We start from the raw sequence: 25,698 nt of genomic DNA, 5'->3' as shown, positions 1-25,698 counted from the left end.
AAGATTGCCCATCACTGCTTTAGACTGTTATATTTTTTTTTAACTGGATTTATTAGGGTAATATTGGTTAATAAAATTACATAGGTTTCAGCGGTACGATTCTATAATACATCATCTGTATATATTGTATTGTGTGTCTCCCACCCTGGGTCTAGTCTCCTATCGCCATTTACACCCCCTTTACCCTCTCCTACCTCCACAACCTCCCTTTCTCCCTGGCAATCACCATAATAATGTCTGTCTATGAGGGGTTTTGTTTTGTTTTTCTTTGCTTAATCTCTTCACCTCTTTAACAGATGGACTGTTATCTTACTTAATCTTTACCATCACCCTATGAAGAGGTATTCTTATCAGATGCACCTTATAGACAGAAAAACTACACCCAAAGTCTTGGGGCAGAGACCATCTACAAATGCCCATAGTAGGTGAGGTGAGGTTCAGATGGAAATCTGGGCAAAATCATCAAAGCCACCCACCCCCACCCCATTCCCTACTCCCCAGCAACACTTATGCTCAAATGAGCTGAATTTTAACCAAGGGCCCCTCTCTACCACTGACAGGTGCATATCTACCTGTCCAACCAGTTTAAAGAACTAAATTTGTGGCCCAGTTTCAATGAGAACAGTAAGGCATTTACTTCCACCCTCTTTGATCCCCATTTAAGAACACCATGGCCCCTGCCTCCACTGCCCCCTCCAACCCCTCTCAAGCTCAGATGGCTATGCATTGGGGCCCCTTCACCCTGCAAACACCTCTACTCCATACCAGGAGTTTCCTGGTGGGCAAAGCGCCCCTCCCCCACTCCAGGACTGACTCTCCACCGCTGGAGTTCAGGGAGTGAGTCACTGGTCGGACTAGAGGGAAGGGGAGATAAGCCTCCCAGACTGTGACTGGTGTCATGTGCTCGCCAACGTCTGCCTTGCAAGCCCCATGTCTCCCCACACAGCACGCAGCTGGGACCAGGAAGACAGCTGAGCATTGGGTCATTTCTGCAGTTTGGTCTAGACGGGTTCCTGGTACAAGTCCGGCCTTGGCTCTCAGAAGAGCTGGACCACAGGCCAGCCACCACAGGGCAGGTAAGGATGGGGTGCAGCCAGCTAGCCCCTACTCCACTGGTGCCCCCTCACCTTCTCCCCCGGAGAGCAAAGTGCACACATGCCCAGCCTGGCAGTACTGAAACAGCCTCTGACACTTAAATTTCCACCCTGCACCTCCCCAAGCTTCACTTCCCACCCACATGCAATTGAGGAGGGTCATCCCATCCACACAGACATCCTGAGTGGTCAGCAGGGCAGAGATCACTATTTCACAGATGAGGACACAAACAAGCTCAGCAAAAATGAATGCCTTGCTGGAGGCCTGGAAGCACACTATGGCTTCCAGGTCTGGCCAGGCTTCACCCTTCCAAAATGGCTGCACACATGCCCACCAGCACTCATTCAACCATAATAACTGCATGTGTTTAGAAGGAGCAAACAGGGTCTGCTCTCCCATTCTGGTGGGGGAGAAAGACCACCAATGCAAAAACCCACAAGGCATGTAACATCAGAAGATCATTCATTTGATGCAGAAAATAAGCAGGCCCCTGGTATTCGGGTGGGTGGGAGCACTATGTGAGATGGGAGCCAGGTAAGGACCCTCTATGCACTGGGAGGCCTGGGACCCTCCCTCACAATCTCCCTCCTTCATAGCACCTCACCTCCAAGAAGCCCCCAACTCTAGCAGGGTCTGATGGGGCTCTTAGCCTCTGGCACACACACACCCCCTCAGGGCTCCCACCCAGCTAGGCCACCACATTAATCCCAGTCCCAGTCCCCCTCCCCTCAAGCCAGGGGCTCTGACAGGGACCCAGAGCTCTCCTGCCACGGCAAGGCTCTGTTGAGCAGGCAACCTGTGGTGGGGCCCCCACTCCTTTAGGGTTGCTTTCTCCCAATCGAGGGATATTCCTGCTCCTCCTGGCCCAGGCACTCTCTCCATCTCCACAATGGAAGAACAGCTTCAGGAATGACCTCTCTCCCAATTCAGATGCGCCAACTCCTCCCTCACTCTTGGCCTTGGAATCATGTTACCAGAGCAGGCCCCAGAATGACTCCTCCATCACCCTTCCCGCTAGGTCCACAGATCAAATGACACCCCCTGTGCTTCCCCACAGCTTACAGATCAACTCCAAGAATTACCCCGCACCCTCCTCCAAGACTAGCCAACTCCTCCCCGCAGTCCTCAGCCAAGACCCTTTGGCCTCTCCACTAGGTAGCCCCCTTGGCCCGTCTTTCCTCTTCTACAGCCTGGCAAGCCTCCACCCCTCTCAGTCCCAGGCCAGCCAATAACGCCACTGTCCTCCCCAGGCACAGAAGCTAGCCACTTGCTCCTCAGCTTTAACAGGCCCCTCCAATTTCCTGTCCCGCAGATCCCATTGTCCAAACTCACCCACTTCATCAATGACTTCTCCCCTGCCTGGGGCCCCAGATCACCCAACTCTGTCACTGCCAGGCCATAAACTGACCCATCTCTCCACGTCATCATCTCTCCACCTGAGACCCACTGACTCTTCAGGAGTGTGAGTCCTGACCAATCCTTGGAGTTCCTCTCTAAACTTCCGGGAATGAGACTCCTCTAGCCGCAATCACCTCCACCCCTTACCCAGCACTGACCAATCAGCAACTGTCCTCTCAAATCCTCCCACTGACCCTCTTTCTTGACATTTTCCACCCACCCACCCCCAATCTCTTTTACTGCCTCTCCAAGACTGCCCACGAAAAACAAAAAAACACAAACAAAGGTGATTCTACCTGGAAAACAGCAGCTGCTACTTATGTGGCAGGAACTTACAAGGACTATTTTATTTAATCCTCACATCTACCTCACAGTAGGAATTAGCATCATTTGTAGAGAGAGAAACAGGAGGCACAGGGGAAAAAAACGGCTTATGCAAAGCCAGACAGCTGGTTACACACAGTTACTCCTCTTCTGAGAACCTTCAGACCAAAAACTTTACCCCATCCTGTGACAAACTCTCCTGGAAGCTTGTGAAGCATACATACCCAGGCCCCAACCTCATGAACCAACTCCTCCATGCTGACCCCTAAAATCACCAATTTCACCTAACATCACCCCTAAAATGAGCAATAACAATTACAACTTCATGAAGGCTCAGCCTGGCCAGTCAGCTTTCACACATAATCTTATTTAATCCTCTTAAGCCATACCATGTGGCATGGGTATTCTGACCCACTTTAGAGAAAGGGGAAACTGAGGCTCACAGGAATTAGGTTACCAGCCTGAGGTTATGAAGTGGATAAATGGGAGTCAGGATTTGAACTGGACCCTCTGCCTTTCACTACCCTGCTCTGCCTCTCCAGGTCTTTCTCAGTTTCTGCTCTGAACTGTGGACTAACACCTTGCTACAGCGAGGGCCCATTCTGACTCTTCTCTTCCTTAGTCCCAGTCCCCTAAACCCTCCAACCCCAAAGTGACCACCTATCCCTGGGGCCTAGCGCCCAAGAACTTGCCTGCCCCCCCCCCATGCCAAGGATCTTAAATTAACCCATCTTTTTAGCAGTAACTAGCCAAATTGGCATTTGTAGCAAAATCCATGTGTGTTCAGCTTCCCGTTATTATGTTTCTCTCTTACATCCGAGCTACCAATTCCTCCACTGCCCACAGACTAGCAACAGTTCCTCCTCTTTCCCCAGGGCCAAGAGACCAACTTCTATTGAGCCAGGGCCAGTCCTCCCTCTCTTGTGGGCTCCCCACCCCAGCAAGACTGACAGGAATGGAATCAACACTGCTGTGCATTACAGGAGCAACCTTCCCCCTTCCCAGCCCTGTGGGTAAAACACATTCTGGCTAGCTCAGGGGTCGGGAACTTTTTTGGCTAAGAGAGCCATGAACGCCACATATTTTAAAATGTAATTCCATGAGAGCCATACAACGACCGTGTACATTACACATTATCCAATAAAAATTTGGTGTTGTCCCGGAGGACAGCTGTGATTGGCTCCAGCCACCCACAACCATGAACATGAGCGGTAGGAAATGAATGGATTATAATACATGAGAATATTTTATTTTTTTAACGTTATTATTATTTTTATTAAAGATTTGTCTGTGAGCCAGATGCAGCCATCAAAAGAGCCACACACACACCCCCCAAAAAAAGAGCCATAGGTTCCTGACCCCTGGGCTAGCTGCTCTTTCTGTTCCAACACTGAACTGAATTTCTCCGGGGTCCTTTAACCCTTAGATTTGCTTCCTCTCCCAACATCTCAAGCCACCAAAGTTCTTTAATGTTCTCACCTTCTACTGACCAGCAACTCCAATTCCCCATCTCTTTCTCAAGAAGGAAAAAAAAAAACCCTTCTATAGTCAGGCCCCAAAGTTCCCCTGCTCCCAAACGACAGTGTTCTGCTTCCCATTTTGGGAGAGCCAGAGGCATGCAATGACTTTTCTTCTACTTAATGACAAGATCTAACACCACCTCTGACTACCTCACCCACCCCAAACTGACCACCACCCCTGTTCCTTCACTGGATATTTACCTTGACTCCCATTTCCCAAGCCCAGAATTGAATGACTCCTCTACAGCCACAGTCCAGATTTATTCCTCTTCCTCCTTTCAGTCACCCCTTGTCCTGAGGCTTGTAGACCAGGAACTTAACCAAAGAGGGCCCACTGGACTCTTCCAACTGCCCTTTCAGCGCCAATGCTGACCCACTCTTCCTCCTCGGACAGCTCTCTCTCTCTCTCTATCCTTCTCTAAAGGAACTATGAACTCAAAAACGAATGCCTCCCAATCTCCCAAGCCAATACACTTTCTTTAAATTGCTCATCGTTTTAATTCCTAAAACGACCGTTTTTAGCGTCCCTTGAGGCTCAGGGAGAAGAGGGGGGCATAAACTAGCTACTTTTCACCTTCCTAATCCAATAGATACACCCTCTCTAACACCCTCCAGCTCTAAACTGACGGCTGTCTCCCTAGATCAACATCAGGTGCTAATTACTGAACACCGCCTCCTTGCTGGGCGTTGCACGGACGCCCGAGACCCCCACAAGCCCGCCCCTGCTCCCGGGCTGTAGGTACCGTGTCTCCAAGGGTCTTTGGGCTCCACCGCTCCGGACACGATATCCTCGTCGGAAGGGAACGTGACGCGCTTGGCCGCAGCCTTGAGGCGCCCGTCGGCCGGGGGCGATGCGGGACTGGGAGATCGGGCCTCGGCGGGGGCCTCCTCGGCGTCGCAGTCCGCGCCCGGCCCGGGCGGCGCCTCCTGCGGCGGGATCTCCATCGCCGCCGCCGCCGCCGCCACCTCCTCACGGGGGCCCCGGGGACATGCCCCGGGCCCCGGACTTGTCTCTCCGGGCCCGCCCGCCGTCCCGGGGCATGGGCTCCGCCGCCTTTTCAGGCGCCGCCTCCGTCCGCTTCCCTAGTCGTCGTAGTCGTCGCCGCCGCCGGGATCCCGAGCGCACCTCCCTCAAGCCCCGCGCCTGGCTGTTCGTTCGCAGTCGCACTTTCGTTAAAGGCCGGTGCGCCAACCGCGCACTATAAAGAAGTAGAAAATCAACTTAAACTCACTGCGGATAGAGTTGCCTCCTGGGTTGCTGAAGAGGGTGAACAAAAGACAACAAAAACCACTGGAAAAAGAAACGTGAGCACGGAATCCGCAGAGCCGGAACTGCAGAGCAGGCAGGGCGGGGCGAGATGGACGCCGTCTCCCAGAGCAGCGCGCAAGCGCGAACCTGAGCCGCCCCCACCCCGCCTTCCCGCCTCTGTCCAGATAACTGTAGATCTGGCAGACTCGTACACATTCGTCATGAACTCTGTAGAGGGAGTGGAGTTGAAAGAAATTAAAAAAACATCTGCTTGACGGTGCTAGGCCAACTGATAAGGAGAAAGGGAAAAGGGTGGAGAACATGAAAGACGATAGGAGCTGTGTTGTATATATATGAGCAGAAGGGATGGATAGTGAAAAGGATCATGTCCCTGGAGACCAAGTTTATGCCCCCTTGCTAGTCTCTAGCCTTCCATTTGCAGACTACAGTTTCATCAGTAATTCTCTGTATTTGGATAGCGTTGTATAAAATACAATTTAAACTTATAAACTAAAATAAATGAGCCCATAAAGAGTATCATAGCCTTTATTTTAAAAGTGGGTGAGCCTGACCAGGCGGTGGCACAGTGCATAGAGCATAGGACTGTGATGCAGAAGGACCCAGGTTCGAGACCTTGAGGTCGCCAGCTTGAGCGCGGGCTCACGTAGTTTGAGCAAAGCTCACCAGTTTGGACCCAAGGTTGCTGGCTCGAGCAAGGGGTTACTCGGTCTGCTGTAGCCCCACAGTCAAGGCACATATGAGAAAAAAATCAATGAACTAAGGTGTCCCAACGAAAAACTAATGATTGATGCTTCTTATCTCTCTCCGTTCCTGTCTGACTCTTTCTCTGTCTCTGTAAAAAAAAAAGAGAAAAAAAAAAGTGGACGAAGGAAGGAATTACAAAAGCAGGGATGAGGCCCAGGCCGGGTACTTCTTCTGTTGGTTAGAGCACCGTCCTCATACACCAAGGTTGCCAGTTGAATACTGCATTAGGGCACATAAAAGAATCAACAACAAAAATGCATAAATAAGTGGAACAACAAATCCATGTTTTTGTCCCCTCGCTCTTAAAAAAAAAGTTCTCGGCAACTAAAATAGCGATGGAGCAGATCACTAAGCCAGGAGCGTAACAGCCCAAACTCAAGCCACGATCCCCCCTCAATTCAATCACTTAATATTGGCTTCCGCACTTTCGCCACTCTTTCCCAGACCGTCCTGGGGGCGGGAGCGTGGTGGGCGGGGCTTAAACCAAAAAAGGCTACTTGGGGAAGAGCAAGCCATGTCGTTGCCAAGGCAACTGGAGAGCTAGGGCAGGGACTCGCCAGAGGTGGCGTTGTGAATGACCTGTGGAAGCTGAGACTCTACATTCGTCTTCGACGTCATCTGCCGCCGCAGTTTCGTAACTGAAGACGAAGCAAACTTCATGTATATTGAATGGAATCTTCACTTACATTTGGTAGCTGATGGGATTACAAAGGCACCAGAAATTACTTTCTTAAAGCGAATCTGCTGAAAGACTACTAGTGGCGGAGCTAAGTGAAGCAAGTGATGTCGGGTGGACGGCCAATCAACAGAGCTGGAGCGAAATGAAGAGGTGCAGCTTCACAATTAACCCCTAATCCTCAGCCTTTTCTCAGTGCGCTTCGTACAGGGTCCGACTTCTTTGCACGTGAAAAGCAAATCTGCAGTGGTGGTTGGACCGCACTACCCAGCCAGGAGTGCACAGTCATGTAACCCAGCGCCATGCTTGTCCTTTGCTATGTACATCCCCACCCAACTTAAAGAAATCTAGTCCAAATCACCCAAGCCTGACATCCAGGTCGCTCCAGCCATTCCCTGAGACTAGGGGCAGTCTAATTCCTGCATCTTTATCCAAATTCCTCCCAGCCCTCTGATGTGTCCTCCCTCTCCTAAACCCAGCTCCACGGATTCAGTCCTTGGACAGCTACCCTCACATCCTCTAAATCTGTCCTCATCCCTGCAGGTATACTTAAAAACAAACAAATAGGAAGTTGATTTTCCTAGAATAATAATTGGTTCTTTGGCAGGAGGGGAGTACTAGGGAGTTTGTTCAGGGTGGCTGAACTTTGCAACTCGCTTTTTTTTTTTAATTTATTGATTTGAGAGAACAGAGACATCAATTTGTTGTTCCACTTATTTATACATTCATTGGGTGATTCTTTTATGTGCCCTGATGTTAGACTGAATCCGCAACCTTGGTGAATCTGGATGATGCTCTAATCAACTGAGCGATCTGGCCAGGATGCAACTTCTATAATAAACAATTTCCCACTTGGTGATTTGCTTTCCTTTATTCCCACTGCCCCCTCCCCCACCACTACTCCACTCCCAGTCTTCAGGAACTGGCCCAAGGTCCATATTTCTGTAGAATTTAGAGTTCTGTGAGGAAGAGCATTCCTTTCAATAAGATCTAGAACTCCTGGGGTTGCAGAATTTTACTGACTAGACCCTGGAGACCCAAAGAAGCCAGCGTTGCTTGGAGCTTATTAAAATTCCAAGGGAGTTCCAAACTCTATGAGGCTCAGAGATCCAGAACAACTGAAGGTCTGGGAATCTGTGGCTAGGCCTAAGGCAGAAGGTGATCACTATAATGTCTTTATAGCTTGAAGGTGTATGCAATAATGTCACTACACCGGAGTAGTGCCTCAGCCTGCACACCTATAGGAGTCTGCAGCTGCGACACGTAGAAGTTGGCCACATCCAGGTCTGTGGCTCCGAAATGGGCGGTCACATGCACACCCTCATGCAAGGTGAAGCTGACCTGGCAACCCACCATGGCCAGCAGGCTGCGGAGGTAGCGCTCCCGGAGGGTGGCTCGAGCCCGCTGTTCCTGGGATTCCTGACATTCACGAACTGTGGGAGACTCCGGGGTTTCAGGAACCTCTGGTCTCAGAGGGCCCCTACGTCCATCAGGGGCAAAGCCTCGGCTGAAGCCATCAGGACCCCGGGGGAGCCGGAGCACAGGCACAGGACTGGGCAGTGGAGTCTGCATTGTTCAGGCTGTTGGGTGAAGAAGAGCAGGGAGCCATTACATGGGGAGGTGGGATGATAGGAAAAGGGAGGACTGAGAACACAGGCTTGTCTACCTCATCTCAACTCAACCTGTCCAAAACCGATCTCCTGATTCCCCCTCCTAAATCTGCAGCATCCCTCCACCAGTCCCTGCTTCCCAGCAACTAGCACCATTTATGAGGCCCAAGAGAACAGGGCCTTTGTCTGCTTTTATTACAGCTTTATCCCCAGCTCCTGGCCATAAGTTAAGTGCTACAAGAACCAGCTCCTGTCTCTTCCACTCTCACACACGGCCCATCCAATCAATCAGGAAATGCCGTTTTCCACCTAAATTCCCCATCACACAGGAGCCAGCCTGGAACAGCTCCCACTGGCTGAATCTGGAGTGATTTGAACATTTACTTTATATTTTTATTTTTTTTTTATCTTGAGAGTATGTTAATTAAAGCTGGGGACATGCCTGACCAGGCGGTGGCACAGTGGATAGAGCGTCGGACTGGATGCGGAAGACCCAAGTTCGAGACCCCGAGGTCGCCAGCTTGAGCGAGGGCTCATCTGGCTTGAGCAAAAGCTCACCAGCTTGAGCCCAACATCGCTGGCTCAAGCAAGGGGTTACTTGGTCTGCTGAAGGCTCGTGGTCAAGGCACGTTAAAAAAAAAAAAAAAAAAAAAGCTGGGGACAGTGCAAAAAGGAAGGGCTTAGGCTAGAAGAAGCCACAGGAGAGAGACCAGGAGGGGCCGCCCTGGCTCACTGGGATGTGAGAGACAGGTTCAGGGCGTTAGTCCCCTAGGAGCAGCCGCTGCCCATTGCTCCCCTGGTCGCAAGCCTTGGGGGGCTCTCTTAAGAGTTGAGATGCTCGCATGAGAGGGAAGAAAGGCATGGGCATGCTCCCTGAAGGGAGAGTGTGCCAATTTGAACGTTTAAAATATGACAATTACAGATTATAACGCATTGAATCAAATAGAAATGCATGAGTCCTGGCCGGATAACTCGGTTGGTTGGAGCATCGTCCCAAAGTACAGAAGTGTCTGGTTTGATCCCGTCAGGGCACATATAGGAAGAGCTCAATGTTCCTGTCTATCTCTCTCCTCCTGCCTCTCTCTGAAAAAAATAAATAAAAATAGAAATGCATGAATCCATGCTAATTATAAACAAATAAATAAAGGAGAAGGTCCTGGCCAGCTAGCTCAGTGGTAGTGCAATGGCCCAGCATCTGGATGTCCCAGGTTCAATTCCAGGTCAGGGCACACAGGAGAAGTGACCATCTGCTCCTCCACCTCTTCCCCTCTCACTTCTCTCTCTTTCTCTCTTTCCCTCTCTCAGCCAGACTGGGGCGAGTTGGCCTGGGGCGCTGAAGATGGCTCCAAGGCCTCCACCTTAGGAGCTAAGAAGAGCTCGGTTGCTGAGCAAGAGCAACACCCCAAACGGGCAGAGCATCGCCCCCTAGTGGGCTTGCCAGGAGGATCCCCAGTTGGGGCACTAGCGGGAATGTGTCTCTGCCTCCCCTCCTCTCACTTAGTGATAATAATAATAATAAAAGAATAAAAAAAGGAGAAGGAAAGTTCTTTCTTATTCTAGAATGTCAGCTAAAATCATCAAAAGATGCTAAAACTTGTGGAGGATGTCTGATGAGGTCCAGGATATCTACATAGTCCTTTTTTTGTTGATTTTAGAGAAACAGAGAGAGGAAAGGGGGGAAGGAGAGAGAGAAGTACTCATTTGTTGTTCTACTTAGCTGTGCATTCATTGATCACTTCCCGTATGTGCACTGACCAGGGATCGAACCTACAACCTTGGGTGTTTCAGGAGGGCATTCTAACCCACTGACCTAATCAGCCAGGGCCTCTACATAGTCTTAAAGTACCTGCCCACAAGATATTCACTGTAAAGAGTAACTTAATAGTGGCGAGACCTGATCAACACCTTCACTCAGGCATCAAAGCTAACCTGTGCAGTAATGGGACAAACAGATACCATGTTCCTCCTGATGTGATGTATGGAGGACAGGACATAGGTGTGTGGATTACCTGAATCTAATCAGTGTCAAATACATCTAATCAAACTGAGGAATATTCTACCAAAAAAAATTGGAAATAGAGTTGAACTCGGCCTTGTCTCCTTGCCAGTTGACCACACAATCAAGCTTTTTTCTTAAGTGAAAGGAGGAGAGATAGAGACAGACTCTTGCATGTGCCTCAACTGGGATCCACTCAGTAATCCCTGTCTAGGGCCGATGCTCGAATCAATGGAGCTATATTTTCAGTGTCTGAGGCTGACACCCTCAGACCAACTGAGCTATCCTCAGTGCCTGGAGACTATGCTCCAACCGAGCCACCAGCTGCGGAACAGAGAAAGAAGCGGGAGAAAGAGGGAGAGAGAAGAAAATGGTTGCTTTTCTTGTGTGCCCTGACCAGGAATCAAACCTGGGATATCTATACACCAGGTGGATGCTCTATCCACTGAGCCCCTGGCCAAAACAAGCCTTTTCTTAAAAAAAAAAAAAAAAAAAAATTTAGCCTGACCTGTGGTGGCGCAGTAGATAAAGAGTCAGCTTGTGATGCTGAGGTCCCTGGTTCAAAACTCTGGGTTTGCCCAGACAAGGCACATATGGAAGTTGATGCTTCTTGCTCCTACCCCCTTTTCTTTCTCTCCCCTCACCCCTCTCTCCTCTCTAAAATGAATAAAATCTTTTTAAAAATTAGCCTGGTCTGACCAGGCGGTGGCGCAGTAGATAGAGCATCAAACTGTGGCACAGAGGTCCCAGGTTCGAAACCCCAAGGTTGCCAGCTTGAGAGCGGGCTCATCTGGTTTGAGCTAGGGGTCACTTGGTCTACTGGAGCCCCTGGTCAAGGCACACATGAGAAAGTAATCAGTGAACAACTAAGGTGTCACAACAAAGAATTGATGCTTCTCATCTCTCTCCCTTCCTGTCTGTCCCTATCTGTCACTTTCTCTGTCTCTCTCTGTCTCTGTCACAAAAAAATAAAAATAAAAATTGGCTTGTATTCTTCAAAAATATTTAGATCCGAAAAGATAAAGAAAAGCTGAAGGGGAAAAATCGTCTGTGTGTATATATACAGACACACATATATATAAAAATACACACACACATATATATGTAAAATTAGGGGATATTTCAAAAAGAATATGAAACAAAAAAAGAAGCATTTGATTTTTTTTATTAAACAAGAACATCAGAAAAGCAAACAAGTCAAAGAAAGTTGCTTGATTATGCAAATGAGAGGCAAAACCAACTTTTATTTCATTGGTGAAAATGCACTGTACAAATGGCTGAAAGTACTGGAGTATCTGCACGTTCCTTGATCCCCTAATTTTTGTGAGCAGTACACACACACACACACACACACACACACATACACACACATATTCAAAAACTACCACTTCTTACTCTATCAACTGCTTACATCTTGGTTCAGCCACCAACACTTCCTGCCTGGACTGGTGAAGTCCACTCCTTACTGGCTTCCCCTACCTTTCCATCCTCACACTCCTAACCGCCCCCCCCCCCCCCATCCTCACACAAAGCCAGAAGGCCCCGAGGCAGATCACACCTTTACTTCCTCTGCTCAGGGCCTTCCCGTGACTTAAGTCAGAGTCAAAGTCCTCATCGGCTGCCCCCAAGGTCCCCGTGCTCTCTTGCAAACCACCCAGCTGCCCTCTTGTCGGCCCTCCAGCGCGCCTGCAATCCAGCTCAGGCTGGGCACCTGCAGTCCATGCTGCTCTGTCCTTTCCCCCTTCCCTGACCACTCTGTCTTAAGCCTTTATCTGCCCTTCATCCCTCTGTATCCTCACAGTAAGCTACTTCATTCTTTGCAACACAGACCCTTGCTAGACACGATATATATTTATTGTTCTGCTTTTGGTCCTTCTCCCTCCCCATATACAACAACCTTGCCTCCCCCCTAACCCCCACAGATACTCAGTTCCTGAACACTGAGTGGCACAGAGACCAGGCTCCAATCTAATGAATGGAGTGCAGATTAAGCCCCCAGGTCTGCTTAGCTGGGTGACCTCCAGCAAGAGACAGTATCCTCTTCCATTGTATGGAGAAACAGCACCCATTGCCATCTTTGTTTGTTATCAGGATTCAGCAGGACAGGACTGATACACACCAGGTTCTCCATAAAAATTAGTTAGTTGTTATTAGCATTGTTGTGTGACCTGGGGTAAATTGTTAAACTGATCTGTGCCTTGATTCCCCATCTGTAAAATGGGAATGATAAAAAGACCTACCTCCCAGGGTTGTCATGGGAACTAAAAGACCTACTAAATGTATCAATACAATGTTTAGCACTCTCCTGGAACACAGCAAGCAACACTACTGTGATGTTGATTGCATAGAGGAGGAGGAGGAGGAGGAGAGAAGACCCTCCAGTTCTGCAGCTGCACCACTCTGTGGCTCAGTCCCCTCCCCTCCAATGTGATCTGCCCACCCCCGCACCATGTCTGCTTGCTCCATCCAGACTCACCTCTAGGAAGAAAGGGGTTAAACAGCTCTGGCTGAGACCAGGCTCAGCCAGGGGGTTTCCCAGGCAGCTGCTGATTTGAAACAATTCTGTCTGTAGAATGCTCAACATGACCCCCTGCTGACTGGAGTAGCTTCAAGATTGAATCCCTTCAAACCCCAGTAAATCTGTTCCATTGTGTAATGAAATCAATCTTTGAAGATGTTCTAAACTTCTTTTCATGAATCAGTAAATATTCAAAGAGAGCTACATTTGAAGCCTGTCCAAATAGCTTCCCCCAGTAACATGTGCCATACACAAACTGCTTCTATCAGCCCTGAACCTCAACCTCTCTGAATTTACATGAATTTCTATCTCACAAGGGTAATTATTTTATATATACTGGCAGCAGCATACAAATAAAATGTTTAGTATTAAAAATTAAAAATAAAACTAAATGAGACCCTGGCTGGTTGGCTCAGTGGATAGAGCGTCTGCCTGGCATACAGATCTCCCAGGTTCGATTCCCAGTCAGGGCACACAAGAGAAGTAACCATCTGTTTCTCTTGCCTTCCCCCTGCTCCTACTCTTCCTCTTCCCCTCACAGCCAGTGGCTTGACTGGCTCGCTTGTTGGCCCCAGATGGGGGTTACCCGGTGGATCCTGGTTGGGGCACGTGCGGGAGTGTCTCACTATCTCCCCTCCTCTCACTTTAAATAAATAAATAAAAATGCCCAACTAGGTGGTGGCACAGTGGGTAGAGCATCAAACTGGGATGCAGAGGACCCAGGTTCAAAACCCCAAAGTCGCTGGCTTGAGTGCGGGCTCATCCAGCTTGGGTATTAGCTCATCAGCTTGAGCATGGAGTCACTGGCTTGAGCGTGGTATCATACACATGACCCCATGGTTGCCGGCTTGAGCCCAAAGGTTGCTGGCTTGAAGCCCAAGGTTGCTGGCTTGAGTCCAAGGTCACTGGCTTGAGCAAGGGGTCACTGGCTCTACTGTAGCCTCCCCCAACACCCCTCCGCATCAAGGCACATATGAGAAAGCAATCAATGAACAACTAAGGAGCCACGACAAAGAAATTGATGCTTCTCATCTCTCTTCCTGTCTGTCTGTCCTTATCTGTCCCTCTGTCTCTCTTGCTAATAAATAAATAAATAAATAAATAAATAAATAAATAAATAAATAAAGATTGACTGAAGTGACTGACAAATATTAGGCACCCAGTGTCCCATCCTGGGGTCATTCATGGTCTGGAAGTGATTGAGATCCTTTTCTGTTAGGCTCTTCCTGTTTCTACAGCTCAACTGTGAGCTCTTTGCAAGAAAGGGCACTGCCAAGAAATGGACCAGGGCCTGACCAGGCAGTGGCGCAGTGGATAGAGAGAGCGTCGGACTGGGATGTGGAGGACCCAGGTTCGAGACCCTGAGGTCGCCAGTCGCCAGCTTGAGCGAGGGCTCATCTGGTTTGAGCAAAAGCCCACCAGCTTGAACCCAAGGTCGCTGGCTCCAGCAAGGGGTTACTCAGTCTGCTGAAGGCCCGTGGTCAAGGCACATATGAGAAAGCCATCAATGAACAACTAAGGTGTTGCAACACGCAATGAAAAACTAATGATTGATGCTTCTCATCTCTCTCCGTTCTTGTCTGTCTGTCCTTGTCTATCCCTCTCTCTGACTCACTCTCTGTCTCTGTAAAAAATTAAAATATTAAAAAAAAAAAAAGAAATGGACCAGGGTTTCTCAACCTCTGCACTACTGACATTGGGCCGGGTCATTCTTCGTTGTGTTGTGGGGGAACTGTCCTGCAAATACATGTAGGATTTTAGCAGTATCCCTAGTCTCTACCCACTAGATTTCAGTAACACCCCAAGTTGTAACAACCAAAACTGTTGCCATTAGTGAATAGCATGGTATGAGAATCACACGTCAATAAAATCATTAAAAAAAAGTCTCCAAGCCTGATCAGGCGGTAGGTGGCGCAGTGGATAGAGCGTTGGCCTAGGACGCAGAGGACCCAGGTTCAAAGCCCCAAGGTTGCCTGCTTGAGTATGGGCTCACTAGCTTGAGCGTGGATGAACATGGGGTCACTGGCTTGAGCAAGGAGTCACTAGCTTTGCTGTAGCACACCCCCTCCCCACCCCAGTCGAGGCACATATAAGAAAGCAATAAATAAACAACTAAAGGTGCTGCAACAAAGAATTAATGCTCTTCATCTCTCTCCCTTCCTGTCTGTATGTCCCTATCTGCCCCACTCTCTCAAAAAAAAAAAGTCTCCATATACTGTATTGCTAAATGTCCCTTGGGGGACAAAGAGAAAAAAAGAAATTATCTCTAGTTGAGAACCACTGACAAACAGGTGGGAAGAGGAGGGGGATAAAGATTCTACTGAGTATGTGACAAATTCATACAACCTCACTGAGAACCTGAGAAATGCAAATTAAAGCTACAAGGCTACAGTATTCTGTACCTCCCATATCAGGGAAGACTGAAAGAGCTGATGAAGCATTATTGCTACAGCTGTAGAGGAACATCTTCAAATTCCTTGTGGCCCCTGTGTTGATTAGGACAGCCTCAAAGAGGGCTGTTGGACCGAATCCAGCACACTGCAAACACCAGTCATCCCATCCTTCTGCCCAGGAAGAGCCTGGACCAGGAGATTTCAAACTGTCTGCCTTTTTGTACCCTTTGAATTCTGTCCCATGCATTTGTATAACCTATTCAAATAAATTTTAAATTCTAAGTTTTTTTATTTTATTTTATTTATTCATTTTAGAGAGGAGAGATAAAGGGAGAGAGAGAGAGACAGAGAGGGAGAGAGAGAGGAGAGACAGAGAGAGAAGGTGGGAGGAGCTGGAAGCATCAACTCCCATATGTGCCTTGACCAGGCAAGCCCAGGGTTTCGAACCAGCGACCTCAGCATTTCCAGGTCGAAGCTTTATCCACTGCGCCACCACAGGTCAGGCTTAAATTCTAAGTTTAAAAAGGAAGGGATGTATTGTAATGCTTCCATGTCCCTTAAAAAATGTTCGATTCCCATTCAGGAATCTGAAGTCCCTCTCCTATCCTTACAGTCACCCAGAGAGAGAGAGAGAAAGAGAGAGAGAGAGAAGAGAAGAGATAGAACAGGGGAAGGAGCAGGAAGCATCAACTCCCATATGTGCCTTGACCAGACAAGCCCAGGGTTTTGAACCGGAAACCTCAGCGTTCCAGGTCGATGCTTTATCCACTGCACCACCACAGGTCAGGCCACCCCAAACCTTTCTTTCCCTGACCAGACCTTTCCCGGGCCCCTGGAACTACCTGCCAAGTCCCACTGGGGGCCCAATCTATTTATTCCTTATTAGCAGAATCAGTAATGTTCTCTGTAAATGACCCAATAGTAAATATTTTAGGTTCGTGGGCCAGGGGGTCTCTCTCACAAGTACTCAACTCTGCCACAGCAGCAGGAAAGCCATAAATAAAATACAAACAATGAACATAGCTATGCTCCAATAAAACCTTATTGGGGAGGGGGAAAAAAAACAAAACCTTATTGGGATATTGAAATTTAGATTTTATATAATTTCACATGCCAAAAAAAGTTTTTAAACTTTTCTAACCACTCACTTAAAACTGTAAAACCCACTCTTAGCTTGTGGGCCATGTAAGAACACAAGGAGGAGTCACAGCTTTCCACCTGGGGATAAGGATGTGGACTATGGGAGACCTTTGGGTCCTAGTCCTAGATTTACTATCAGGGATCTGGGCAGGTCACAGCAACTCTACCACAAGCCTTCCTGCTCCGATTCATCTATGAAATGAAGCATAGAAAAGACCACTTAAGGCCTGGCCTGTGGTGGTGCAATAAATAGAGTGTGGACCTGGAATATGCTCAGGTTGCAAGTTCAAAACCCTGGGCTCATCTGGTCAAGGCACATATGACAAGCAATCAACGAACAACTCAAGTGAAGCAACTATGAGTTGATACTACTCATTCCTCCTTTCTCTCTCTGTAAAAATCAATAAATAAAATCCTTAAAAAAAACCCCAAAACAGACGTCCTAGGATGTTGGGAGAAGGGAGAATCTCTAGGGGGAAGTTAGTGATCACACAGACAAGGACATCCCAGAGTCTTGACTGCTCACTTTCTCTACGAACCACATTCAATCCATCAGTAAAGCTTGTCAGCTCCACCTTCAAAATGCATCCAGAATCTGGCAATTTCTCATTCCCTGACTCTGCCCCCTCCTTGTTCCAGCCACCAGCACCTCCCACCTGGATTATTACAGTCAACTCTTCACTGGGCACCCTGCCTCCACGTTTACCCCACAGTCTCATCCCCACACAGCTGTCAGAGAGATCCTGTTAGAAGTAAGTTCAATCACATCCCTATTTTGCTCAGAGCCCTCCCCGCTCCTGCCTCACCCACAGCAAAAGCCAGAGTCCTTATAAAGGCTACAAGATCCTGACACGGAGCATCCAGGTTCAAAATCCCAGGGTCGCCAGCTTGAGTATGGGCTCTTCTGGTTTGAGCAAGGCTCACCAGCTTGAGCCCACAGTTGCTGGCTTGAGCAAGGAAGGGGTCACTCGGTCTGCTGTAGCCCCCCAGTCAAGGCACATATTAGAAAGCAATCAGTGAACAACTAAGGTGCCACACGAAGAACTGATGCTTCTCATCTCTCTCCTTTCCTGTCTATCTGTCCCTATCTGTCCTTCTCACCAAAAAAAAAAGGGGGTGGGGTGGGGACTACAAGGTCCTCTCTGACCTCATCTCTCAACCCGCCAATCTTTGTATACTGTTGGTCATTGAACATGCCAAGTATATTCCTGCATTAGGGCCTTTGCACATGATGTTCTTATTGCCTAGAACTCTTTCCCAGATGAGAAACATATACGTATTTATTCCCAGTGCAGAAAGGCAGATTTTTTGAGCCAGCACAGGAGAGCCCTTGGAGGTTTGGAGCTAAGATGTGGCCTAAGAAACTGGGTTGAGAAAGGTCACATAGAGTGTGCCCAAGACGAAAGCAGGCATTATCCACTCTTCCTGGTGACCAGACCCTTAGAGTCCTTTATCCTTTTAGTCTCCAAGCCAAGGATTTCTGCCAGAGGGTTTCTGGAACCATGTCCAAATCCATCCCCCTCTACTTGAAAAACTGATTCGTTTACCTCAACATCCCATCACTGGGGTCAATGGCAGGGGCAGGAGACTCACTGACCTCCCTCCTTAGGATGTCAGTACTCACTTTCAAGAAAATGGGAATGGCCCTGGCCAAGTAGCTCAGTCGGTTGGAGCATCATCCTGATATGCCAAGGTTGCCCAAGCTGCCTGGGCAGGGCACATACAAGAATCAACCAATGAATGCATATATAAATAAAACAAATGATGTTTCTCTCTTTCTCCTTCTCCCTTCCCCTCTCTCTAAAATCAATAAATTTTTAAAAACTTTTTAAAAACAGCAATGGGTAAAATCTGTGGACAAATGTTTAGCCAACTTTTCCATTGCTAGGGTAGGGAACCAGCTGAGTTACCAGGTTAACAACAAGGTCCCCAGACCTAGTTAACCAAGGTGGTGACAGGTCCACACACACCCCTTAGGCTGCCCTATCTGAGAGGGTCAGAACCCCAAGCACTGAGTCCTTCCACTCCCTTCCGCCCCCCTGGGCCAGTCAGTTTCCCTTCCATTTCTCCATGACCACCCAGCACTCTATTCTTTTCTTTTCTTATACTAAGTAGGTCCTCCCGGCCCCAAGGCGCCCACTCGCCACTCCGCCCAGGGCTGGACATTCTTCCCACCTCCCAGCTCAGATAGGCCAGAGATTCCACCCCGAGAAAGGTGGGGGTCAGCTGATTGCTGCCGTTATTTCTGTTATCGTCACTGTCATTATTTTCCACGCTCCTCTAGCGCCCCACCTCACTCCTGGCGCGGGAACGTCCCAGCTCCTGCGTTCCAACCAGCGTCCGCGGTGCAGGCGTTCCCGGACCGGAACGTCACCGCAGCCAGCGCCGCGGGCGCTGACCTGCCTCTTCCCGTCAGCCTGGCCTCCCCCGCGGATGGACATTCCGGGCCAGGGCCGGGGAGAAGAAGGTGCCTGCCGCCCACGGCCAGTACCCCGAACTCACCGAGGTCCGCGTGCTAGCGACCCCACTTCCGCCGGCGTCCCCCCTGCAGAGGCTCGGGCGGGCCGCTAGCCGCACAGCCCGTGTTCCGCCGGCTGCCGCTGCCCCACGTGGTCGAGGGCGGGCTCTCTGGCTTAGAAGCCACCACAGACCGGCTCTGGAGGCATGGTCGGGCGCTTCGATCTCGTCCACCGTCTGCGAGGTGGAGGTGTCCAAAATGCCCATTTTATGGAAAAAAATTGAAGCTCAAGAGGGGTTAAAAGCAGAGTATGGTCTTTGCCCGCACAACCCCCCCCCCCCCCATTCCCCTACACGTGCACATCTACCCTTCTCCTCCAGTCCCGACCCCACCTCTCCTACTTGAAACCTTGGGGTCATGCACTCAGCAGTGAGGCATCAGTAAAAAGCCTTGGAGAGCAGCAGCTGGGATGAACCTGAGGCAGCCATTTGTCCTGCAGCCACCTCCCCACCCCCACCCCTGCAGTCCCATTTCACAAAGGAGGAAACTGAGGCCATGAAAGGCAGACTGGTTGTCTCTAGGTGCTGTGGAACCTTGCTTCTCTGGGCTCAGAATTCAATTCTTACACACAGTTTCACTAAGGCAGGGACTTTGTAGAGGCCTCTGCATCCCCCTAGATCCCCAAGGCCTAATGGCTGGCACAGTTAGGACCTCTGCCAGTATCTCCTGAAAATATGCATTGCAGGAGCTCACTATATATTTGTTGACAGAACTCTGAAGGAATAGAGGTTCTATCTGTGAACAAGATAGACTAGGCTTCTGTCTTCTTAGAACCTACATTCTAGAGGACTGGGAGGGGCAGAATAGGGTATATACATGAGCAAATACACCAACAAGATCTTTCAAGGCTTGATGGATGATGTAAAAGAAATCAAATAAAGGTGGTGAGATAGCAGGTGGCAGGGTTGGTGAGCTTCTTTAATTGGGTGGTCAGAAGGTGACAGTGAAGAAACGAACTTAAAGTAACATCTGGGGAAGCTGAGGCCCAGGAGGGAACTGGGGACAGATGGAGGTCATGAGTGTAACTTGTAAGGCCTTCAGCAGGGTGGGGCTACTTTAGATACCGTGGTGGAGGCAGCCTTCGGTTCTGGTTCTCAGGAGAACAATTCAGCTGAGACCTGAATAACAATTATGAGGAACCCTGAGGCCAGGAGCAGCACTCCAGATTAGCATGTAAAATTCACTCAGTACTGGGCTGGGGACTCTGGGGGAGGACAGACTCAGGCCCTAAATTCAGCTGGGCTTGTGTGGGGTGGGATGGGGGAAGGGAGAGGACAGTCGAGAAACTGTTCTGTATTATGATGTGGTCGATGCCAGGAAGAAAAGAAAACTTGTAAGTGTTGGAGGGTGGGGCAGGGTGTTGATGCCACTTCAAACAGTGATCTGAGAGAGCTGCTTTGAGAAGGCAAGTTCAAGAAGGCCCAAGCGGAGGGGAGTAAGGTAATTAATTGGCTATTTGGCTTTCATGCCTATTCCAGGTGTAGGAGCAGAGTAGATGTATATGATCACAATCCTCTTTTGCTCAAAGCCCTCTCAAGTATCGTCTCTCCCAAAAACCTAGACTTTCAAGTGGTCAGAAGACCCTTTTGCAGCTGACCCCATTTTCTCACAGAACTCAGTCACCACCCCCACTCCCCATGTCCCCTTCCACCCTCCTTGTTATTATTATTTTTTTAGATTTTACTTATTCATTTTTAAAGAGAGAGAGAGAGAGAAAGAGAGAATGGGGGGAGGGGCAGGAAGCATCAACTCCCTTATGTGCCTTGACCAGGCAAGCCCAGGGTTTCCAACTGGTGATCTCAGGTTCCTGGTCAACGATTTCTCCACTGTGCCACCACATGCCAGGCACCCCCTCTTTGTTATTCTTGAACACAAAGCTGGCTGGCTCCTTCACTTCCCTCAGGTCTCAACTCCACCATACCCTTCACTGGTGTAGGGAGAAAACTGAGCCCCCCACCTCCATCACCCTGTCCCTTTATTACCTTTCCTAGCTTTATTTGGCTCCACGTGGCACTTGTCACCCTGGAAGGCGCTCTGTATTTTACATAGTTATTTTGTGGAGAGCCATCTCCCCTAACCAGTAAATTGGAGGAGGCCAGGGATTACAGTATTGTTAATTTGGTTCTCTGCAAGTACCCCCAGGGCTTAAAACAGAACCGGACACACAGTAGGTGCTCAATAAATGTTTGCCCAGTGAATTTTTGTTATGCATTTATTAAGAGTCCAGATTACTGTTAGGCGCCTAGTTAGAAACATGGTCCCTACCATTTTCTCACTTTGGGGGTGTTTGAGGGAATCCTGTGCCTCAGTTTCACCAGCCCTAAAACGGGATCTGAAATAGCTGGTTTTATGCGTGTCTGTGTGAACTCGGTGTCATTAAGGTATGGTCACTTAGCTAAATACAGTGGGCACAATCCTGATTGCGTTTGCCCTCCAGCAGGGCCCCTGCGGTCCGCCCCATCTTCTTCCATCAGGGCCCGCCCTGGTGGGCGGAGCCACGGGCCGGGCCAGCACGTGTAAAAGTTCGCGGCCAGTCGCCGCAGTCACTCACCTGAGCGCCCGGCTCTGAGCGCACACGGCTCGCGCGGCCTCCGTCTGCCCGCCCTCCAGCTTGCCAGATCGCCTGGGCCGCGACCCATGTCCCGCCGTAAGTTCGGCTGCACGCCCCGCCGAGTAGACCCCGCGTCCTCCGGCAACTCAGACGACGAGACAGAGATGCGAGACTTGGTCATCGACGTCAAGCCCGAGCCAAGCCCGTGGTCCCTACAGGCGCCGGAGCAGCGGCCCTACTCCCCAAAGGAAGTGCCCACGCCGGGGCGGTTCGAGGGCGAAGCCCGCTACTCCCCCGGCCTGGTGCCCGCCGGCGGGCCCTTCCACGCCCTCGGCTCGTGGTACCAGTGGGCGCCGTGGACTCCTTTGATCTCAAATCCTTCAGGTAAGAGCCCCCTGTACCGGGCCCCACTACCCTCCCCTTTTACTTTCGGGTGGGACCCCTCCTCTGCGCACCGCCCCACGCCCCCTGCCCCTGCCATATTTCCCTGGCCGGGACCTGACCTCCTCCTCGCCTCCAGGTTTCCCTTCTCTCTTGGAACCCCCAGACCCGTTCTGGCCCCACCCCAGGTTCACCACCCGCTTCCTCCCTGCAGACCGCCAACTCTGGGCCGACAATCACCCAGATATGTTGACCTGCGGCCGCTGCCTGCAGACCTTCCCGCTGAAGGCCATCACTGCTTTCATGGACCACAAGAAGCTGGGCTGTCAGCTGTATAAAAGCCCCAGCCCTTCCCCGGGTTCAGGTGAGCAAAGCTGAGATGCAGCCCCTTCTCAAATTCAAGGGCCCAGCTTCCTGTGGGAGAAGGGGCTGAGCTGGACAGGCGGGGCAGTGAGCACTACTTCCCCTTTCTCGCTCCCCCTCGGGTGCAGCCTAGGCGTGGCCGCGTGGCCAGGGCCTGCCCTGTCCTAGGGCTGGGACTGGTGGTGGTGAGGGGGGTGGGGGCGTGGCTGGGCAGGGAAGGAGGGCGGCCCACAGGGTGTGGCCAGCTCCAGAAGACTAGTCTGGGGATTTGCCACACGCGCCCCCCAATCTGGTTTCACTTCTCCTTCCCCTAGGCCAGAAATAACTGGCCAGGTGGCTGGACCAGTGCGACAGTAGGGGGTACCCCTGGGGAGGGCAGTGGCCTAGGGAAGGGGGGCTTGAGGCCAGCTGGAATGGGGGTTGTTGCCCCCTCCCCCTGGAATCTCCCAGTCCTACTTGCTGGGAAGCCCCAGGGTTGAGCCAGGTCCTCATGTCTGGGTTCCTTTTCTTGGGAGGGAATTAAACCCTTAACATGGTACTGGACTGATGGTGAGCATTTGGTCAGTGTGGGCTATGGAATTTATCCAAACCAATGATTTCCAGCCCCCAGCCTATGTGCTGCTAGGATTTTTGAGAAAGGGCTGGGCCAAAGGGAAGGCCCTATAGTGAGAATGGGAGCAGGGAGGGGCTGTGATGGAATTATTGCAACAAAACAGACTCTTGGAGGATTGTGTGCTCAGCCCAGCTAATGTTTACTGAGAGCTTATATGGACCCAAACTCTCAGCTATTCTCCATTAAAAGTGAGAGGACCCCTAGGATCCCCATATTCTAGCCAATGTGGAAACTGAGGCTCAGAGAAGGATATTTCTTGTCTAAGGTCCCACAGCTAGGGAGGAGAGCCCAGATGAAGTCAGCCAGGACTGTGCTTTGACCCTGGTGTATTGGGAAAGCCAAGATTGTCTAGCATTTGAAAAATAAAGGCAAGTAGATCTAGGAAGTACCTTACTGACACTGACCCCTGGAGGGTCTAGAGAAAACATTAAACTTGGATGCTCTCGACTGGGGGGGGGGGAGGATCTATGTAAAGAGTGGGAGACCTAGCTCACTACCCACCCCCCTCACTCTGTGGGAGGTTGCTAAGCCTTCTCACTCTTCTAGGCCTGACCCCTTCTTCTGTAAGGCATGGAACCCAGGAACATGGGACCTGACAGAAACCCACTCAGTAATCAAGAGTGGGTTTTATTAAATCCAACGTTTTGAAAACCTGTCTCCTACTCCCCAGGTTTCTGGATTAAAAACCCTAAGTCCACTCCTTACAAGCTGTATGACCTTGGGGAAAATGTCACTTTGCCTTTGTTTTCCTGTCTGGAAAATGGAAGTCTTTTCTCAAGGGAAGCTGAGAATAAGCTTTAGGCATGGCCTGGCACCTAGCACCCTGGTGTTGGGCACCTGTTCAGAGAGGCCTCCATGATTCCCTGATATAAAACAGCACTACCCTCATCCCTCAGTCTGCCTTTTTTTTTTTTTTTTTAACAGAGACAAAGTCAGAGAGAGTGATAGATAGGGACAGACAGACAGAAATGGAGAGAGATGAGAAGCATCAATCATCAGTTTTTCATTGCGACACCTTAGTTCATTGATTGCTCTCTCATATGTGCCTTGACTGTGGGCCTTCAGCAAACCGAGGGACCCCTTGCTTGAGCCAGGGACCTTGGGTTCAAGCTGGTGAGCTTTGCTCAAACCAGATGAGCCCGTGCTCAAGCTGGCGACCTCGGGGTCTCGAACCTGGGTCCTCTGCATCCCAGTTTGATGCTCTGTCCGCTGCGCCACCACCTGGTCAGGCTCACTCTGCTTTTAACTTTACACTTTTTCTCGAAGATTTTCAAACACATAGAAGGAACCCTCACATACTCATCATTCCACTCTAGCTTTTCCTTGCTTCTCATCCACCAGCCCACCTCCCTGAACATCAGCTTCCTAGGAGCAGGGAGTTTCCCTGCCCTTACTCTGTCACCAGAATAGAGCCTTTCCCACACAATGTGTCAGACTGGCTCTGTGACCTACAACTGCCCATCACACTAACACCCAGCCCATCTCTCTGCAGAACTTGAGAACCTGAAGGCCTTGATCTGCCTCCACTGCGGCCGACAGTTCACCAAGGCCTGGAAATTGCTGCGCCATGCCCAGTGGGATCATGGACTGTCCATCTACCAGACGGAATCTGAGGCCCCAGAAACCCCGCTGCTGGGTCTGGCAGAGGTGGCCGCAGCCATGTCAGCAGTGCTAGGGCCGGAAGTGGAAGCCAAGGGCTCCCGGGCCAGTAACCTCCCCCGGCGGAACCCTACCTGCCCTGTGTGCATGAAGACCCTCAGCTCTTTCAGCAACCTCAAGGTGCACATGCGCTCACACACGGGCGAGCGGCCCTATGCCTGCGACCAGTGTCCCTATGCTTGTGCCCAGAGCAGCAAGCTCAACCGCCACAAGAAGACCCACCAGCAGCTGCAGCCTCAGAGCCCCTACACGGCCAACACCAGTCAGGAACAGGCCTCAGCAGCCCCTCCAGAGCCAGCTGCCCATGCTGCTGCCCCAGCCAGCACCCTCCTCTGCAGCCGTGAAGGGGCTGGAGCTGCTGCCACAGCAGGTGTGCAGGAACCTGGGGCTCCAGGTGGCGGGGCTCAGGCCGGCCCAGCTGGGGACATTTGGGAAGTCGCCATCAAGGAAGAGAGAGCCAACTCTACCCAGAGCCAAGAGATGTCACCCAAGAAGATACCAAAGCAAGTGGGCAAGAGCCATGGGCCCGGGGGTAGCTGTGAGTTCTGCGGGAAGCATTTTACCAACAGCAGCAACCTGACGGTGCACCGGCGCTCACACACTGGGGAGCGGCCCTACGCCTGTGAGCTCTGTCCCTATGCCTGCGCCCAGAGCAGCAAGCTCAACCGCCACCGCCGCATGCATGGCCTAGGGCCTGGCGGTGGCCGCTTCAAGTGCCCCCACTGCCAAGTGCCCTTCGGCCTGCGGGCCACCCTAGACAAACACCTGCGGCAGAAGCACCCCAAGGCAAGTGTGGAGGCCTGAGTGGCAGGAGTGCACTCCCCCTGCTGTCCCTGGTACCACTGCCACCAGGTCTGTTGATCTTGTCCTTTCCCTGCTGTGAATAAATCCTTCCTCTCTAGTTAGACACATGTGGTCTTTGCTTTCTT

At 50.5% G+C, this 25,698-nt stretch overlaps 3 protein-coding genes across 6 annotated transcripts in view; 1 reads left to right on the top strand and 2 right to left on the bottom strand.

Annotated features, from left to right (window-relative positions):
• PPP1R37 (protein phosphatase 1 regulatory subunit 37) overlaps positions 1-5,668 on the bottom strand; it is a 51,907-nt gene extending 46,239 nt beyond the window's left edge. Inside the window, exon 1 of the mRNA XM_066373735.1 lies at positions 5,081-5,668. Coding sequence (XP_066229832.1) covers positions 5,081-5,282 — 202 coding nt within the window. The 5' untranslated portion in view covers positions 5,283-5,668. The remainder of the gene's footprint in view (positions 1-5,080) is intronic.
• Positions 5,669-6,456: 788 nt separating this feature from the next.
• Positions 6,457-21,874, bottom strand: GEMIN7 (gem nuclear organelle associated protein 7). Of its 4 annotated transcripts, none has more exons than XM_066373675.1 (2): positions 21,754-21,874; positions 6,457-8,607 (listed from the first exon to the last, which is right to left on the bottom strand). In XM_066373675.1, exon 2 carries the CDS (start codon positions 8,597-8,599, stop codon positions 8,204-8,206), a length of 396 nt encoding a protein of 131 aa, XP_066229772.1. In that variant the 5' UTR covers positions 8,600-8,607; positions 21,754-21,874; the 3' UTR covers positions 6,457-8,203. The 4 variants fall into 4 exon arrangements, with proteins under 4 accessions (XP_066229772.1, XP_066229770.1, XP_066229773.1 ...); XM_066373673.1 differs by lacking the exon at positions 21,754-21,874 and adding an exon at positions 19,187-19,295; XM_066373676.1 differs by lacking the exon at positions 21,754-21,874 and adding an exon at positions 18,977-19,180.
• Positions 21,840-25,659, top strand: ZNF296 (zinc finger protein 296). The gene is made up of 3 exons (XM_066373672.1): positions 21,840-22,137; positions 22,349-22,498; positions 24,603-25,659. The coding sequence occupies exons 1-3, from the start codon at positions 21,840-21,842 to the stop codon at positions 25,571-25,573; spliced, it is 1,419 nt and encodes a 472-aa protein (XP_066229769.1). The 3' UTR covers positions 25,574-25,659.
• Positions 25,660-25,698: the final 39 nt, after the last annotated feature.

This window comes from Saccopteryx leptura, chromosome 3 (assembly GCF_036850995.1).
Source record: "Saccopteryx leptura isolate mSacLep1 chromosome 3, mSacLep1_pri_phased_curated, whole genome shotgun sequence".
Taxonomy (NCBI): Eukaryota; Metazoa; Chordata; class Mammalia; order Chiroptera; family Emballonuridae; genus Saccopteryx; species Saccopteryx leptura.
The sequence above is the reverse complement of the archived record's forward strand: the minus strand, read 5'-3'. Positions and strand labels throughout refer to the sequence as shown.

What these genes read in the sequence shown, in the direction of transcription:
- GEMIN7 (XM_066373675.1), bottom strand. Translation starts at nt 8,599, where the DNA reads ATGCAGACTCCACTGCCCAGTCCTGTGCCTGTGCTCCGGCTCCCCCGG.
- ZNF296 (XM_066373672.1), top strand. Translation starts at nt 21,840, where the DNA reads ATGTCCCGCCGTAAGTTCGGCTGCACGCCCCGCCGAGTAGACCCCGCG. An exon ending in TTTGATCTCAAATCCTTCAG is followed by an intron (nt 22,138 to 22,348) that starts GTAAGAGCCCCC and finishes TCCTCCCTGCAG; the next exon opens with ACCGCCAACTCTGGGCCGAC. An exon ending in CAGCCCTTCCCCGGGTTCAG is followed by an intron (nt 22,499 to 24,602) that starts GTGAGCAAAGCT and finishes ATCTCTCTGCAG; the next exon opens with AACTTGAGAACCTGAAGGCC.